The sequence below is a fragment of the Siphateles boraxobius genome, unplaced genomic scaffold (genome assembly GCF_051911475.1).
Source record: "Siphateles boraxobius isolate OS27281-9 unplaced genomic scaffold, OSU_SipBor_1 130, whole genome shotgun sequence".
In the NCBI taxonomy this organism is placed as follows: Eukaryota; Metazoa; Chordata; class Actinopteri; order Cypriniformes; family Leuciscidae; genus Siphateles; species Siphateles boraxobius.
Window position 1 is genome coordinate 16382896 of NW_027508734.1, and position 16359 is coordinate 16399254.

The 16359-nt window shown below is 36.1% G+C and overlaps 1 protein-coding gene across 1 annotated transcript; it reads right to left on the reverse strand.

Annotated features, from left to right (window-relative positions):
• Window positions 1-2027: 2027 nt before the first annotated feature.
• calb2b (calbindin 2b) lies at window positions 2028-13926 on the reverse strand. Its single transcript, XM_077228168.1, has 11 exons — window positions 13693-13926; window positions 11722-11792; window positions 11314-11403; window positions 8565-8645; window positions 7808-7864; window positions 7651-7728; window positions 7440-7495; window positions 7318-7357; window positions 3855-3908; window positions 3468-3539; window positions 2028-2587 (listed from the first exon to the last, which is right to left on the reverse strand). The coding sequence occupies exons 1-11, from the start codon at window positions 13784-13786 to the stop codon at window positions 2471-2473; spliced, it is 810 nt and encodes a 269-aa protein (XP_077084283.1). The 5' UTR covers window positions 13787-13926; the 3' UTR covers window positions 2028-2470.
• Window positions 13927-16359: the final 2433 nt, after the last annotated feature.

A 16359-nucleotide genomic window follows, 5' to 3' on the forward strand; every position in this document is an offset into this window, starting at 1 on the left:
CAAGAACTTATTTTATTTCAGCTTGTTGCCAATGCAACATTTCTCATTTTTGTTTAGGTTAAAGGTAGGGTTGGCAATTTCGGAGAGACTAGCAATAGCAAGCTAGCTTTGAAAGCATGAGATCCCACTCTCCGTTCAGAGTGTCTCCAAAGCCACGCCTCCAAAACACATGAACGTGCACAGCCAGAGCAGAGAACAGAGTCAGTCAAGCGTCACGAGAGACAGCTTTAAATTACCTCATGTCTCAAAGCACATAACATTACAATAATAATCAACGTAAACAACTTACAGAGCTCTTACTTTTACCACCTGACTGCTTCAGATTTATTTCGGTGTTGATAGTGTTTACATAGAAAGGCACATTAAATCGGAGTCTGAGGGCATTAACAGAACGTCCTGGGTTACTATCTTGCATTTATGGTTATGAGATGGCGTGAATGCGATGTAAGCTCATTGTTTTGGTTCAGGAGGAACTCTAAAAGGCTACTGCTGTTTTTTTGTTTTGTTTTTTGTTTTGTTTTTGGCCCTCAGTGGCTGTCTGTCTACAACTCTGCATAGCCTTACGGAATGCCTTTTTTAAAATTACGATTCCTACTCTTAATAAACCTAGTCAAAGCGCTAATGACAGTGTTTTGGTTTCAACCACTAGAGGTCTATCTTAAGCCTTCCAATCTGTTTGATGGAGATCTCTGTAGTGCTCCTTCAGTCCTGAGTGCTCTATCTCTCTGGAGCGATAGAGGAGAGGCGTCTAAAGTGCACACGGTGTGTGTGTGTGTGTGTGTATGTGAGAGAGAGAGAGAGAGAGCTGTGCCACACTGAGGTCTTATTTTAAACACTCTTGTTAAAAAATATATGAGAGTACTGATATTTAATTGATGGCCCTCCTAGACTGCGCAAGGTACTGTACCACGGGCTAGTCAGAAAGTAGCAGAGGAACTATCACAAATTTCACAAAACAAAAAACCCTAAACAGTATTATCACATTAGCAGTTTGAAAACACCATATTGATCTACATCTATTTAATAGGTGGATTCCCAGCTAACAAATATATATAACATTAATGTTTTGTCATTTTTTAATGTTGGCTGAAAGTTTTAAAAACGTTTTTTGGGGATTCCATTTTATAATTTTGCAAACATTATGGGAATGTTCCTTTTGATTAATTTCTGAACATCCTGAAACAAGATGTAACATTTAAAAAATGTTAGATGAAAATTAGAAAAACGATGCAGATGTGAAGGTTGTGTTGACGTTTGACAACATTATGGACAAGTTGCATAAACATAGCCATTATGTTAAGACTTAATGTCTTCAAGTCTAATCAGTCTTACTGTTCGGGATCGAATTAGACCAATCGACGATTTCATGTTACTGACTTTATGCAACTGGCCCCAGATAATTATGAATTAAAGTTCTATTAACATTACTAGAATAATGTTTTTTTCATAACTCTGACAGACCCTTGCCAGTAATATAATACAAAAATAGTCCTTAATAAAATGTAGACCTATGTGATCCCAACAGGACAAGCATAAAAATGGCACCTTTAGAATTTTGTGGAGGATATTCAGGGTGAACCCGAAGCCAAGAAAACTGTCTCATCACCACAATCCCTGTCCTATTCTATTCTGTATCAGAGATTAATGAAGCACAAAGAACATTCGTACCATGAAAATGAAAAAGATAAGCTCTAAACACTTCAATGTGCTCCTGCGCTCGCTTTGGCTTGAAGATGCGGATGTGTGCCTTTACTTGCAGGCCCACAAAGATAAGTTAGCTGCTTTTGGATTTATCTAAATGGAAAATGAGATCACAGTGCGCCTGAGCAGCCGGCACATCCAAACTACGTTAATAGGTGCCCATTATAACCATTATCTGCTTCCATAACAGAAACTTCAGTTATAATTAGATTTGGGGCGTTAATGGTACCTAACAAAATATAGCCTAAAAACATGGAAATGGTATATGTAAAGAAAAAGCAGGACAGAAGGTTCAGAGCTAAGAAAGCAGGACAGTATTGACGGTAAAATGTCTTATCTGATCTTTATTTCAGTTACTCTTTTAGCAGTGTTGGCAAAACAGAACAGTCTACAGCCTGCACAAAAAAAGGAGATATGGGAGAGATTGGAAAGAGAACAAATGATGGAGGAACGGAGAGAGAGAGCAGACTGCACACATGGCAAACCGAATTAAAGATTTGGTACAAGCAGGAGAATAAGACCAAAGACCTATCCATTATTATTCCACAATGTCATAATTATGTTTGGACATAAAAAAGACAAGCAAGAGATGCACACATCGAGAAGTCATATCTTTGGGAAAGGCATGCCACGGAGAGAGGGGTACGTTGTGGATTCTGATTAACTGTGCAGGATAAGAGGTGGAACAGAGCAACCACATGCACCTGCTTTGGTTAGATTGGGGTGGGTGAAGGTACAGAGGAGGAAGTGAGAGTTAAGAGCTCAGAGTTCACACTGACGGATCCTTGCATAACACAATCTCCAGCTCTGTGCGGAACAGCTTCCCTCCGTCAGACAACGCCATGATGCTCTTCTTTGAGCTAGCCAGGCTTTGAGGGTCAACGACCTAAAAGAGGACAAACATAGACGTCTATAAGAATTCAGACCAGTCATATTTGTTGCTGAAATGCAGCATCAGTGCAGGCTTAAATATTTAACTATGTATTTTTAAATGTATAATTTAATATGTAAAATACTGTTTGAAAGTTTGGGGGTGGCAAGATTTTGTTATGTTTTTGAAAGAAGTCTCTTAATGCTCACTAGGGCTGCATTAATACAGTAAAAATTCAGTAAAACAGTAATATTGTATATATTATTACAATTTTAAAATATCAGTTTTATATCTTAATATATTTTAAATTTGTAATTTATTCCTGTGAATTTTCAGCATCATTACTCCAGTCTTCAGTGTCACATGATCCTTCAGAAATTATTCTAAAATGCTGATTTGCTGCTCAAGAAACATTTCTTATTTATTATCAATATCAACTTCCTGCTCAATATTTTTGTGGAAACTGTGATACTTTTTTCAGGATTTTTTGATAAATACAAAGTTCAAAAGAGCAGCATTTATTTAAAATCAAAATCTTTTGTCATTATAAAAGTCTTTACTGTCACTTTAATTTAATGTATCCTTGTGGAATAAAAGTATTAAATTCTTCTCTTTTTTTAAATCAACCCAAAACTTTTGACCAGTAGTGTATGCAGTACATTTCTATCCATCATTTAATGTATCGATATTCAAAATTTGACATTTAAAACATCAATTTCATACCATTATTTCTGCAATTGTAGCTTCTATGACCATGTTTCCCCCACTCTGCAGCATTAAATTGTGTAAATGCCCTTTTTTGTGGTATATATGGCACTTTAGATGCAGCTTTTGTGGCACATTTTCAATTAAAAGATGTAATAGAGTGCTAAATTCCCATCCAACACCAATTTACCATTTTATGTTTCTGGTAGAGGTCTCTCAGCAGTGCATCCAGTTCATGTTCATCAATGTAACCATTTCCATCCTGTTAAAGCAAAAAGGAGGAAAAACGTTTTACATATATTTTAAAACAAACACATTTTAAAGACATTTTCTAACAGCACATTCGAAATCTGACGGAACGTGTTCTAGATGTATTGCAGATGATCAAATGCTCTAAAAAAAAAAACATCTTCCAGATGAAAACATGCACATCAAATATACGTCAATTATGCTTTGTGGTTGATATAGTAATGCTAAAGTGTTATTTTTTTGTGTATATGGTCATGTGTATTATTAACTCACAATACAAGACAAATTAACAAGGACACAAACGTGAGAAATATACGCATTATCTGACCTTGTCATAAAAGTTGAAGATTACTTCAAATTCTTCAGCAGATAGTTTGAAGTTCTGGCAATAAAGAGGGGGAAAAAATACATTAGTTTCAATGTTACAAGTTAAAAATAAAGCAAAAAACTGCACATATAAGATGTATAATGTTATACATATCGTGTATTTCTATGTATTGGTATAATGTATGCATATAATGTATAATTTTATAGAATAGTTTACTAATTTCAATATGCTTCCATATTATTAAAAAATTACTTAATTAACTGAATTAAAAAACTTAATTACAGTCTGATGAGTCTTAACATTATTACTAATCAATAAAGACAACTTGACTTTTGTAAAATTAATCTATTTAAAATTAATATTTTTTAATGTGATGGGGAAATCCCATTCATATACTATATATATATATATATATATATATATATATATATATATATATATATTCTGTGCATAATATATAGTAAAACTACACTCTACAGTCAAATTGAATAATGATACCCTTTCATGAATAATTATCTCATTCTCATGACTGAAAAGACAGCTTCAGCTGACATATTTTCAGCTGTTTTGTTGAGAGAGAGAGAGAGAGAGAGAGAGAGAGAGAGAGAGAGAGAGAGAGAGAGAGAGAGAGAGAGAGAGAGTCCAGTAAATGTGGGGAGACTGGGCCAGATCAGTACATCTCCAGGTTCAAGAATAATCTATGGAGATTATCGTAACTATAGTAGGATTGAAGTAATCCCTATCAACCCATGATCTCTGTGCCAGAAATCAGTTAGCAATCTGCTATCAGGTTCACACACAGACAAAACCTATAAACACACATACAGTAGGAACACAGACACACACACACACACACACGTATGTACCCAAATACACATTTGCCTGTAATAATGCATGTTTACTACATGATTTCAGCATAGATCTAAAAAAGAAACGCTTGCCATATTGCAAAATTCATCTTTTTCAGCCCTGACTGAATGCTACTGCTATTCTACCGTAACTGCTAGCAATGGCCAGTTTATTCATTTTTGCTTCTCCCCCTCCTAGCTTCCAGTATTATCACACTTTACTGTGCTAGTATACTGCTGAACTCTGTTTTTGCACATTTTACTATTGCCCATACACACCCTATCTTTTGTGCTACAAATGTCATTTGCACTGTACTGGTATTTGAACCTCTTTTGCCAACTTGCAACACTATTTGGTCTTATGCATGGGCGTATACGCGGGGGACGCACTTTTTCATAGGGCAAGTGTGTCAACGACAAGCTGAGGTTTTCACAGGTGTCTATAAATCGATATTTAAATCAAAAGAGACAAGGATAGTCTATACGTGACTTTCACGTTTCCATGGTAATCAGTCACTCGTGCATTAGCTTAGTGATAGTGACTGAAGCCCGTAGCTTAGAAGCCCGCACCCGCGCCGAATCCATCAGTTTCATTGAGTTCAAAATGGCAAAAAACTCTTCACTCCTTTTTCACGAAAAAGTCAAACACTGTAAGTTGTCATGTAGTATCCGAATTGTGTTGCACAATGATGAATAACTCCGCCTATTTCTCTTGTTGAATAATTAACAGGTTTTGTTGTAAATTCACTACCCGAACAAACATGCAATATTTTCAATCTTTTTTTACTCGCAATGCATTTTATTTTCAAAGATATGTTATCAAAGCTCTTCAAATTAGAATAAACATGGTGAATGTTAATGCTGAATTTGTATTTTCATGCATTAACAGCCACGATCTGCTTGAATCAGGCAGCGTTGTAACATGTGTACATGATGTTTATCATAATTTGGTAACACTTTACAATTAGATAAAAAAAAGTTTGTAGACAAACTTTAAGTTCTCTTGAAAAAGCCTAACTAGAAAGTTTGCAGTAGTTTTAAAAGCTTGAAGTTTGAAGGTTTTCAATTGGAAAGTTTTAGTTTAGTAAGACAGACTTTGTTTAGGCTAGTAATAAAATGTAATTTTGCCAAAAGAAGAACTTTGATTTTAAGTAAATGTTATTTTTAAATCAGCTTCAGTGTGATATTTAACCATATTATCATGCTTAACACTGATAATTTGAATAATTGTAATGCGATGATCAGATATCTAAATCAGAGAATATCATATGTTTGGACAGTTGGATTAATTATTTTTAACAGCGGATTCGGGGCACTCAAAGTTCACCAGATTACTGAATTTATCTTTAAAATGTACAAAATTTTCTTTCAGGGGGGCATGCCCCAGGACCCCCCTAGAGGTACAGAGATCCACCTACGAAAATACTGTGGTAACACAGTAGACTATATGATGGTCTATGAAAAATACACATTTTATTATCTTATTAAAATACATGATCAGGATTTTACCACCTTCGCCTCATTTTTAAAGCCAGGAAAAACCCTGCATGTGCAATATAAAGTACTGGACAACTTTCTTTATTTTTTCTGCTTTATTGCTTTAAAATAAATAGCATATTAAGCCAATTAAGCAAAAATCTGTCAACAAAAGTTCGAAGAAAAATAAAACTGGTATTACACTTGACATTCTATCCCCCTCACTTTTGAAATGATGGCTACGCCCCTGCTCTTATGGTTAGCTGATATATTCCACCGAGCTCGTTTACATGCACATTCTTAACCCGATCATGCTTAATAAGATGTAAAAGCGTTAACCCACATTACTTATCGGGAAAACACATCAAAACGGCTATATTTTTGCCCCTTACCCCAATTTCGCCCAGAGCGAGCGTTTCACAGTAGGGGATGAGGAAATATATCGCAAACTGAATCTTTCCTGACTCAAAAAATTATAAAAATGTGTTCTCATCTCGTGCAGGTAGAAGTGGTGCAGCCAAAATACTGCTTATTTATTTATTTAACATCACATCACACCTCACATAACGAATGGAATACTCAGAGTCAGATACAAGAATGATTAAGTTGACGTCACTACCGGGGAATAACCAGATATTTTTTAAATGAAGTCTTGTAAACGCGGTTTATTTGCATTGCCAGGTTATTGATTCATTTAACAGGTTAATTCAAACAAGCTGATTTGGGGGAGTTATCAGCGTATCGCGGTGTAGGTAATCATGCTCATTGACTCTAGTCCTGGAGGGCCACAGCACTGCAGAGTTTAGGTTGGTTTGACTTGAAGTGGCGCTGCACATACCAGTGTAGTGTATGACATCAAATCCTTCAGGCTTATTTGTAAACTACAGGTATGTGTTGGAACTAAACTCTGTAGGACTGTGGCCCTGCACTATACTTATATTTAAATAAAGGTGACTTATTTGGCAGACACTTTTAATCAAAAAAGCTTACATTGCATTGAAAGTTTACATGATCAGTTCATACATTCCCTGGGAAGCAAACCCATGATCTTGGTGTTGCTAGCACCACACTCTTCTGCAGAAACACTATATTTGTGCTCTGCAATCTAATCTAACATTGCCAAGACTGCTTGATCTTACCTGAAACTTGAGCAGAAAATTCTCTTGTACAGGAAGCAGTCTGAAGACAAAATATAACATACAATATTATATAACTGAAACAATATTGCATTAATATGCGACTCACTCTGAGGCCACCTCACCTAGCCATCTCGGACAATCCCAGTTTTCCATCACCATTCAGGTCAAACATTTTAAGCTGCATGAAAAAAGCATAAATTAAAGAGCAGTTGTGTGTGTGTGTGTGTGTGTGTGTGTGTGTGTGTGTGTGTGTGTGTGTGTGTGTGTGTGTGTGTGTGTGTGTGTGTGTGTGTGTGTGTGTGTGTGTGTGTGTGTGTGTGTGTGTCTACTCACTATGGTCTGTGTGTACTCGTTCAGTTTCTTGTCATCATAATGTCTGTTTGCTTTCTTCAACAGATCTGAGAGGAAGCCCTTGGGCAAAGAAATTATTTTATTTAGTAATGGATCTATAATAGCTATAGGACGTTCTGTGTGACCTATTGAGTTATACCTTCAGTTCATTGGATTCAATGTATCCGCTACGGTCATTATCATATTTTCTCCAAGCCTAAAAAATGAAACAATAGCATTAAAACAGATACCTCCAAACATATGTATAGTTTATTTGCCCTGTAAAGGTTAAACCGACAATGTTTCAATCAAAAATGTTCAGATTTGTATGTGATTATGTCATTGTCATCTTGATTAAACCAGTGAATTTTGTATTTGGGAATTACACTGGGATTACTGGTGAGCTGATCTACTGTGGAGGGATACCCACCTGCCCTGATTTACCAGGATGTGTTATTGTATGCATTATTGTACGTGTGTGTATTCCTCTGTAATGCTAGTTAAATGTCTTCATTGTAACCACACATTTGAAAATACTTTACTCTTCCACAACTCAGATGAACAGAATGAACATGTTTTGTATTATTTACAAAATCACCATGTTGTACAAATGAACCTCCATTAACCCAGTTACTCACACATACACACACTCTGTTCTTTTATGTATTGCAGTCCATTCATAATGGATAACCTACTGCAAATAGAGTTTTCTAGCTCTCTCTCTTTCACACAGATGTACACAAAAGCACCTCAGCTATTTAAAGATATTTCATGTTAACAATAAAACAATAATTTTGAAACTAATGAATCTAAAAACTAATGTAGAGTAGAAATTCATTTCACTTCAAGTCTCAACAGATCAGGATATCTATAAGTTTTGGCAAAAAAATAATCACTGTATGTTGTGTGTTACATACTGCCATAAACTCTGCACTGGATCCCACAAACTGTCTGAAGCACAATAGAAAATTCTCCTCTGTTGGCAAGATCTGAGCCAGCTGTAAAAGATAAAGAGAGAAAGATATATTGTCATCAAATCACTGTTACTAATAATATCATAACAAAAAAAATATAAAAAAATAAAATGTTTAATTATCAAAAGAATAAGTCTTGTAGTGCTCACTTGACCATTAAATATACTGAAAAGACACTGAACAATTAAATATATATATATATATATATATATATATATATATATATAGTCTCTTGAAAATGTACCAGAAATAGAAAAAAAATATTATATAGGACATAAAGTATATATAATATATATAGTACAAGTACAAGAAATATAATATAATATAATAGTCAATGTATCTTTTTTCCTGTGAGTTTTTCTATGCATTTTTGTTCGATAGTAAAATAAAATCTGTAGCTGAAGTTTGCGTTTGTTTTGTTCTTCCCTCATATTTAAAATATCAAAAAATATATATAAAATATTTTTCTCATATTTTTAATGCTTTAATCAAACCTGTAAGGTAATTGAAAACCAATATCCCCTCCAGACATCACACTTGCCCATTACTATATTTGATAGTACATAAAGTATACTAATAATATAAACATCAAATATACTTGAAATTAACTATGCATTCTTTCTTAACCACTACATTTTGACTCCAGTCTATAATTCCACTGAATGGGATTTCAGCACCATGGACAGCCGCACAGTGGAGCACAAAGCTCTTATCCAAAGCAGCTACACGATCAACCAAGTGCTGCTGTCTAAGTTGATGCCTGTGTATAAAGCCTGCAAGAGCTGGACAGGGATGAGAGACCATTTCATGCTCTTGGTTATCTTTCTCGGCCTCAGCGGAGGAGCTCATCAATGCTGAACTGCTGAAGGGACACTAAACCATACCAAACCGAAAAGTTAGTAAAGCTCTGAAACCATCAGCCTATGACAAGTTCCACCTCTGAGTGCCCTGACACACAAACCTGGGCCTGCAAGATCACCTTCTGTCTATAAAAAGCTAAATGTATTTTTTAAGCCTTAAAATCCAAGTAATGATTTGTCTGATTAAAGGATGTGGATAGTGTTAGTAGATAGAGGACAAAAATAGTTTTATGATTATCTAATGGTTATTCTATATCTGAAACACATAGATCATATATATATATATAGACACGTAGATCATGTGTGTGCGTGTGTGTGTGTGCGTGCGTGCGTGCGTGCGTGCGTGCGTGCGTGCGTGTGTGTGTGTGTGTGTGTGTGTGTGTGTGTGTGTGTGTGTGTGTGTGTGTGTGTGTGTGTGTGTGTGTGAATCAAAGCAGACATTATTCCAGTTTTCAGTGTCATTCTATCATTCTAATATTTTGATTTGGTGCTCAAGAAATATTTCTTATTATTATCAATGTTGTAAACAGTTGTGCTGCTCAATATTTTGTGAAAACCGCGCTGCTTTCTTTGATGAATGGTTCAAAACAGCCTTTATTTGAAATTAGTTGTACTTTTTTCATTCTTGCTGGGATGAACAATAATAATTTTATGTTAGTATCTTTTCGCAGAGGAACAGAAATCAACGGAATAGAGATGTTCGCTTTTTACAATAAATGTGCTTGTTGTAAAAAGCGAACATCTCTATTCTGTTGATTTCTGATCCTCTTCGAAAAGATACTAACATAAAATTATTATTGTTCATCCCAGCAAGAATGAAAAAAAGTGCAACTAACTTCAAAATGCTGATACCTCACTATCAAATTCAAGCAGAAAAACCCAAAAAGCAGGAAAGCAGAAGATGACAGATACGATGATCCCAACATTGCTAATCTGAGCTGCCATCTTAGATTCACACGCAACACACAGAAGAACCAAATCATTGACTCATACAGGCCTTGAAAAGGGTCTGAATGAGCAGCGGAAATTCTGCCAGCTTTCAAGATAAAGTGGCATGTTTGAGATTGTGTACCAGATTGAAAACAGAAAAACGGTCTGAAGTGTGAGTGAAAAACAGTGGCCATCCAATCATACCACGTATGGACCACATATGGATTTTGTTCAATGTCATTTATAATTTTTAATACAGTGAGATTTGCATGATACAGATCATTTGAATATACTGTAACCACATCCCTTCTGCATTACCTGCGGGATCTCCTAGAAACTAAGCTTTAATCTGGTGCACGGAGAGGCTCTTCTCATCATTTCAAAACCATTTTACCTCCACTAAGCTATATAGGACTGACAAATAGGTAAAGGGAAAGAAATGTAAACGCTAAAACCATTTAAAGCAACCAGCCAAACAAACTCAACAGCTTCATAACTGAAGCAGGCTGACATTAATTGGCGAAAGGAAGGAGCTCATATGTTCATGTGGTCTCTGTGACCGGATTAGTGTGTTTTTTCTTCCAACATAAATCATTTTATCCATTTGCCCGTGCCGTCATCATGATGGACGTCGCCCCCCATCCTCTCCCTCCCCCTCATCCATCTCTCCCTACACTCATTCCTCTCACTGCCCCTCCCTTCATCATTCCATCATCCCCTCGATAGATGCCACCTTCTGCCCTCCTTCCAAACCCCTAATCTGCCCTCATTGTCCTCTTTATATTTCCTCGTGGTGTTCCATTAATCTCAGACGGTGGTTCTGCAGAACAGTTTCTCTGCAGAGCTTCAAACCATTGAAAAATGTACCTTTTCACCTTTAGTGAAAAAGGGTGGGAATTTACCTCTGACATCTCAATCTTCCCATCACCGTTCTCATCGAATTTCAGCATGAACTCTTTCATCCTGTCTTTGAACGAAGCATTTGAAGGATCCTGGAAACAAACACGTCTGACATGTAAAACAGCACTGTTCCTACTTCAATTAAGCCCAATTTATTTTTTCCAAATGTTCCAAGTGAACAGTCGCTGAAAAAAATCTTAAAACATGCCATGCAGAAACTGTATTGACATTAGAAAATATCAGCCAGATGGTATCTGCTCAGATGGCATGTGCATTAGGCTAGATTAATCTAGGCATCTCATTCTGTAGTTCTTAATAACTGTATGTGACATTCAGATCACCACTTATCAAGTACAACTGCGTCTGATGTTTTTACCATAATTAACGAACACACACAATTTGTGACTCACCACACTTTTCCGTGCCATCTCGAGCTCACGGATGAAATGTTCCAGTTCCTTCCCTTCAATGCAGCCATTGCCTAGAAGAAAATGAACTTAAGTTAATTTATTTAATTATGAGTTTAAACTGAACATCCAAGACACACAGATACTGTTCAACTCACATTATCTGATGTAATTTGACAATCATTTCCTCTTTATAAATGAAATGAGGGTCTTATAATCAGTTCTTGACTTGTTGATTTAAAATGCTGAAGGACAGCTAAATTCAATGAGCTACAAAGCGATTTTACCCATATTTTATGAGAAACAATGCTTTGTACAGGGAAAATTCTTGCATCTCAGACACAGTTTGTAGTTTCGCAGTCTAGTCATTTTTTGAATTGATCTAGTTCAAGTCTTAGTGGGTCTCCCCCCCTGGCAAGGCTGAAATTTTTACTGGTTTTGTCGAGTTCTGGAGACTTTTTTTTAGATGGTCATGCATGCAGATTGACCATCTTAAAAAATAGCTTTGGTTGGTTAAGCTGTTCTTTTCAGCAGGATTGATAGTAGATCTAGTGAAAGTCTGTAACAAGATGAATATATTACACTCCATGCTAAGCCTAAACCAGTTAAATATGGTTTGCTGGTCTTAGCTGGCCTCCCGTACTGGTCATTCTGATCTGTTGGCTGGTCTCATAGTGGTCTTAGGTACTTTTCAGCAGGTCAGACTTGAAAACCAACTGCCTGACCAGCTAATCCAGCTGAGTGCCATCTTTGCCAGGTTGACCACCAAATGAAGAGCAAACTGAGAGGCCAACTTAAACTAGCTAAAAGCAGCAAAGCATTTTAGGTTGTTTTTTTCCTCCCCAGCTGGACCGGTTCTCTTTCAACCCCCGCCCATCACTTTTCATCTGCCAAGTCTCTCAAATGCTGACACACAAATCAATTGGAAGGAAAGATTCCATTCCAGAGTGAAATCAATAATTCCAACAATGCCTGTGGGGCATAATTTACAGAGCCAAACTCGTGCCTAACGTTGAAAGAAGTTAACAGGGCGATAGCAGGCAATCATCCCTCTGGCGCTTTTTCAATTTCCCTGAATTATTCAAGAATACGCTTGTGCGTAAAACTGCATTGCACATTGCACGAGGATTCAACTTGAGTTAGTGTCCCGCTAGATCAGTGTTGCCAGATCCCGCAAAACAAGCGATTGTTTCTGAACAAAACGATCCTAAAACAACTTTATGTGGGGCAAGCAAAACATAAAATTACAATCTGGAAATGAGAACCCCCCCCTTAAAATTCTCAACCTACGACAGTCCATTAATATTTAAAAGCGACTCAATAGGCTTGTATTAAGCGGGTGTGGCAACTGCTCAAATAGGCTACTTGCATTTACTTTTGTTCATTTTTAACGTGCAACTCAATTAATTACTTTCCTATAAGTGTAGCCTAATAGGAAACTAAAAACGTTAATGTGTGTGCGGTAGACTATAGCACAAAGAAAAACCATGTTGAATACGCTTGCGTTTCAAACAAACCATAAAATAAACGAGTAGAAACAAAAAATATATGACTATATTTTAAAGGTTTGATTATTTGATTTTGTATTATTTGACAAGAATATAGCAGATATAGCCTATTTCTCCATCACAAAAAAAAACAACAACAACAAAAAACTGCGTATACCCAGAGACTCTTTCTAAAAGCATAGGTCATTGACGAAAATTAGATAAGATTAATTAGGCTACTTAATTTTTTTCAAAATAGGCGTAATAATCATTATTATTTGCTTTTGTATTTTAACATAGAATGTAGCTACAGGATATATATAAGTTCAAATATAATTATACAAGTTTAATGTAGCCTATAATTTTAATTGTAGGCTCAGTCATAAATCAAATGCAATATCCTACATAAATCAGGGTAGATAAGTAGCCCAATAGCATCTGACGTACGACTAAAAGGGCGCTTTTCGTCCCGGGACGTTACACTCACCGTCAGCATCAAATTTATTCCAGATGTCTAGAAACTGGGTGGCAGTGAGTTCCGCCAGGTGCAGAGAAAGGGGCTCTGGTGCTTTATTCGCCATATCCAGCCTTTAGTTTTCTCTCGCCTTAGGTTTTTTTTTTCTTTGTCTTATTTTCTTCTTCTTCAAAGAAACAAATGCCCTGTCTCTGAAGCACTCCTCTACCCCTATGCGAGTCTCTGGAAGTAGCCCGACAGAGACCGCAGTTTTAAACCCCCCACCGCTACTGTTGAAGCGTGCAGTTCACACACTCACCAAAAGGCGGCAGCATATTATAGCGCGTTTAAAACAGCTTCTGCATTCGAGTTCATTCAGATCTGTACTATAGGAGCATCACAGCGGGATTATGGAAATGAATTCAAATGTTCGCAAATCCTACGAGCTCGCACGCTTCCACGAGCAGAAAATAGCATCGCAGATTCCTAAAGTATATTGACAGTCACCAACATTGCCTGGAGTCGCTTAGAAAGATATGGAAGGCTTTATATAAAATGTAGTCAGTCATTTTATTTAAATATGCACATAATAAAATGTAGGCTACTCTCTAACAGAACTACATAGATAGATAGATAGATAGATAGATAGATAGATAGATAGATAGATAGATAGATAGATAGATAGATAGATAGATAGATAGATAGATAGATTTGTTTAGCAGCATTACAATCATGTTAGCGTGGTGTGTGTGTGAATCTGGGATGTGGAATTTTCATTCCCTGCCTTCCCCCTTTTCAACATTTTAACCAATGAACATATCAGGATATTTATAGGGAAAGAGAGAGAGAGAGAGAGAGAGAGAGAGAGAGAGAGAGAGAGAGAGAGAGAGAGAGAGAGAGAGAGAGATTGGGGAAGCACTGGCATTACAAAATTGGGAGACATATATAGAGAAACTGTAAAGGCATGGTCAGTAATATGCCATAAAAAGCAATCCCTGAAAGAAATTGCACTAAATTGGTAACTAAATTATAACTAAATTGGTATCATTTATTCATCAAACACACACTTGTCTCAGCAGTTTGGACAGAAGGATGCTTACATGACTCTGCCGGTCCTGGCTGAGGTGGTGAATGCTCTCCAGCACCTTTTTAATTACCTTTGAAAAGTCTTTTGTAATGTAATCCTGACATGATTGGTCATGATGAGAGACACTTGTAGAAGGATATGCTGGCGAGCCCTTTGAAACTGCACTTATGCACTTACTGCAAGAGAGGGGAAACGAGAGAAGAAACATTTAAGAGATTAAAAAGGGGCAGTAAGAAGGTTGGCAGAGATTACGTAAAAGAAAAAGATGTTAAAGGGTTCTGCTATTATATGTATCATTCAGAAGTTAGGGGTCGGTATGATTTTTTAAAAATGTCTTGCTTATCAAAGCTGCATTTATTTGCTAAAAAAAATAGTACAAACATAAATATTGTAAAAAAAACCATTAAAATAACTGTTTTCTATTTGAATACATCTTAAAATGTAATTCATTTCTGTGATGGCAAAGCTGAATTTTCAGCATAACTTTTGAGTCACATGATCCTTCAGAAATCATTCTAATATGCCGATTTTGTGCTCAAAAGCTTGAAAATAAATGTATTATTATGATCCGTGTTAAAAACAGCTGTGTTGCTTAATATTTTTGTGGAAACAGTGACACATTTTCTTCAAGGTTCTTATTATAAGGCATCATTGCAAAGAAAGTATTTTTTTATTTATCTTAATAATCCCACATTTTTGTAGTGCATATAGCTTTAGTGAATAAGTTTAACAGTTCAACATTCTTAAAATAGCATACTACACAATGTTAGGTGGATTCAGGCAAATTGAGCCAAAAATAAATGACGCCAGATTTCCCATAATCCAAATAAGTGACAGTGATCTCTGTCCTTCTGCCACCAAAAACATGATTGGCACATGTCCAGTTTTAGAGTGCAGCAAAGGGAATCTCCCTATAATCAGACATATGATACCATCTGCAAAATGTACCCACATATGTAGAACGTTGTTCGTTTGATGTAAGGGATAATACATTTTATTAGGCTATGCAGTATTTAACACATGAAGCACACACATATGTGCTTGCCTTGATCCTCCCCAAAGTCAAGAATAAGCCATGCCACTTCTGCCATATTCATGTGGTCTGTGATGAGCATGATTACCATCAACAGAATATTCACACTCAGCAAAGATAGGACACGCACAGGGTGTATACATGAATCCAGTCACTTCACTTCAACTATACACTCTTAAGAATAGGTTCCAAAAAAAGCTTCTACAGCCTGATGCTTTTTAGAAAACATCTATATAATGGTGTTTCAAAGTCCCCAGGATGACTTCCACCAGAAGAAAAGGTTCTATATAGAACCCTAAATGGTTCTTTCAGAAGCTTCATATACAACCTTTTAGGGGTTCCAGTCATTTTATTGAATTAGTTTTAATTTATTTTATTTTAATTCATTTTTAATTTTAATTAAAATTTTAATAATAATAAAAAACAGCTCACAAACCCATTATCACTAGAAAAAAAATTAAATAAACCATTAAACATGAAATTATTATGCAAACACTGAAGACATTTCTTCTTAGAACCTCGTCGGAATTAAGGGTTCTTTAAAATTGAGTCCCTAATTGAGAACCGGGTTCTAAATACA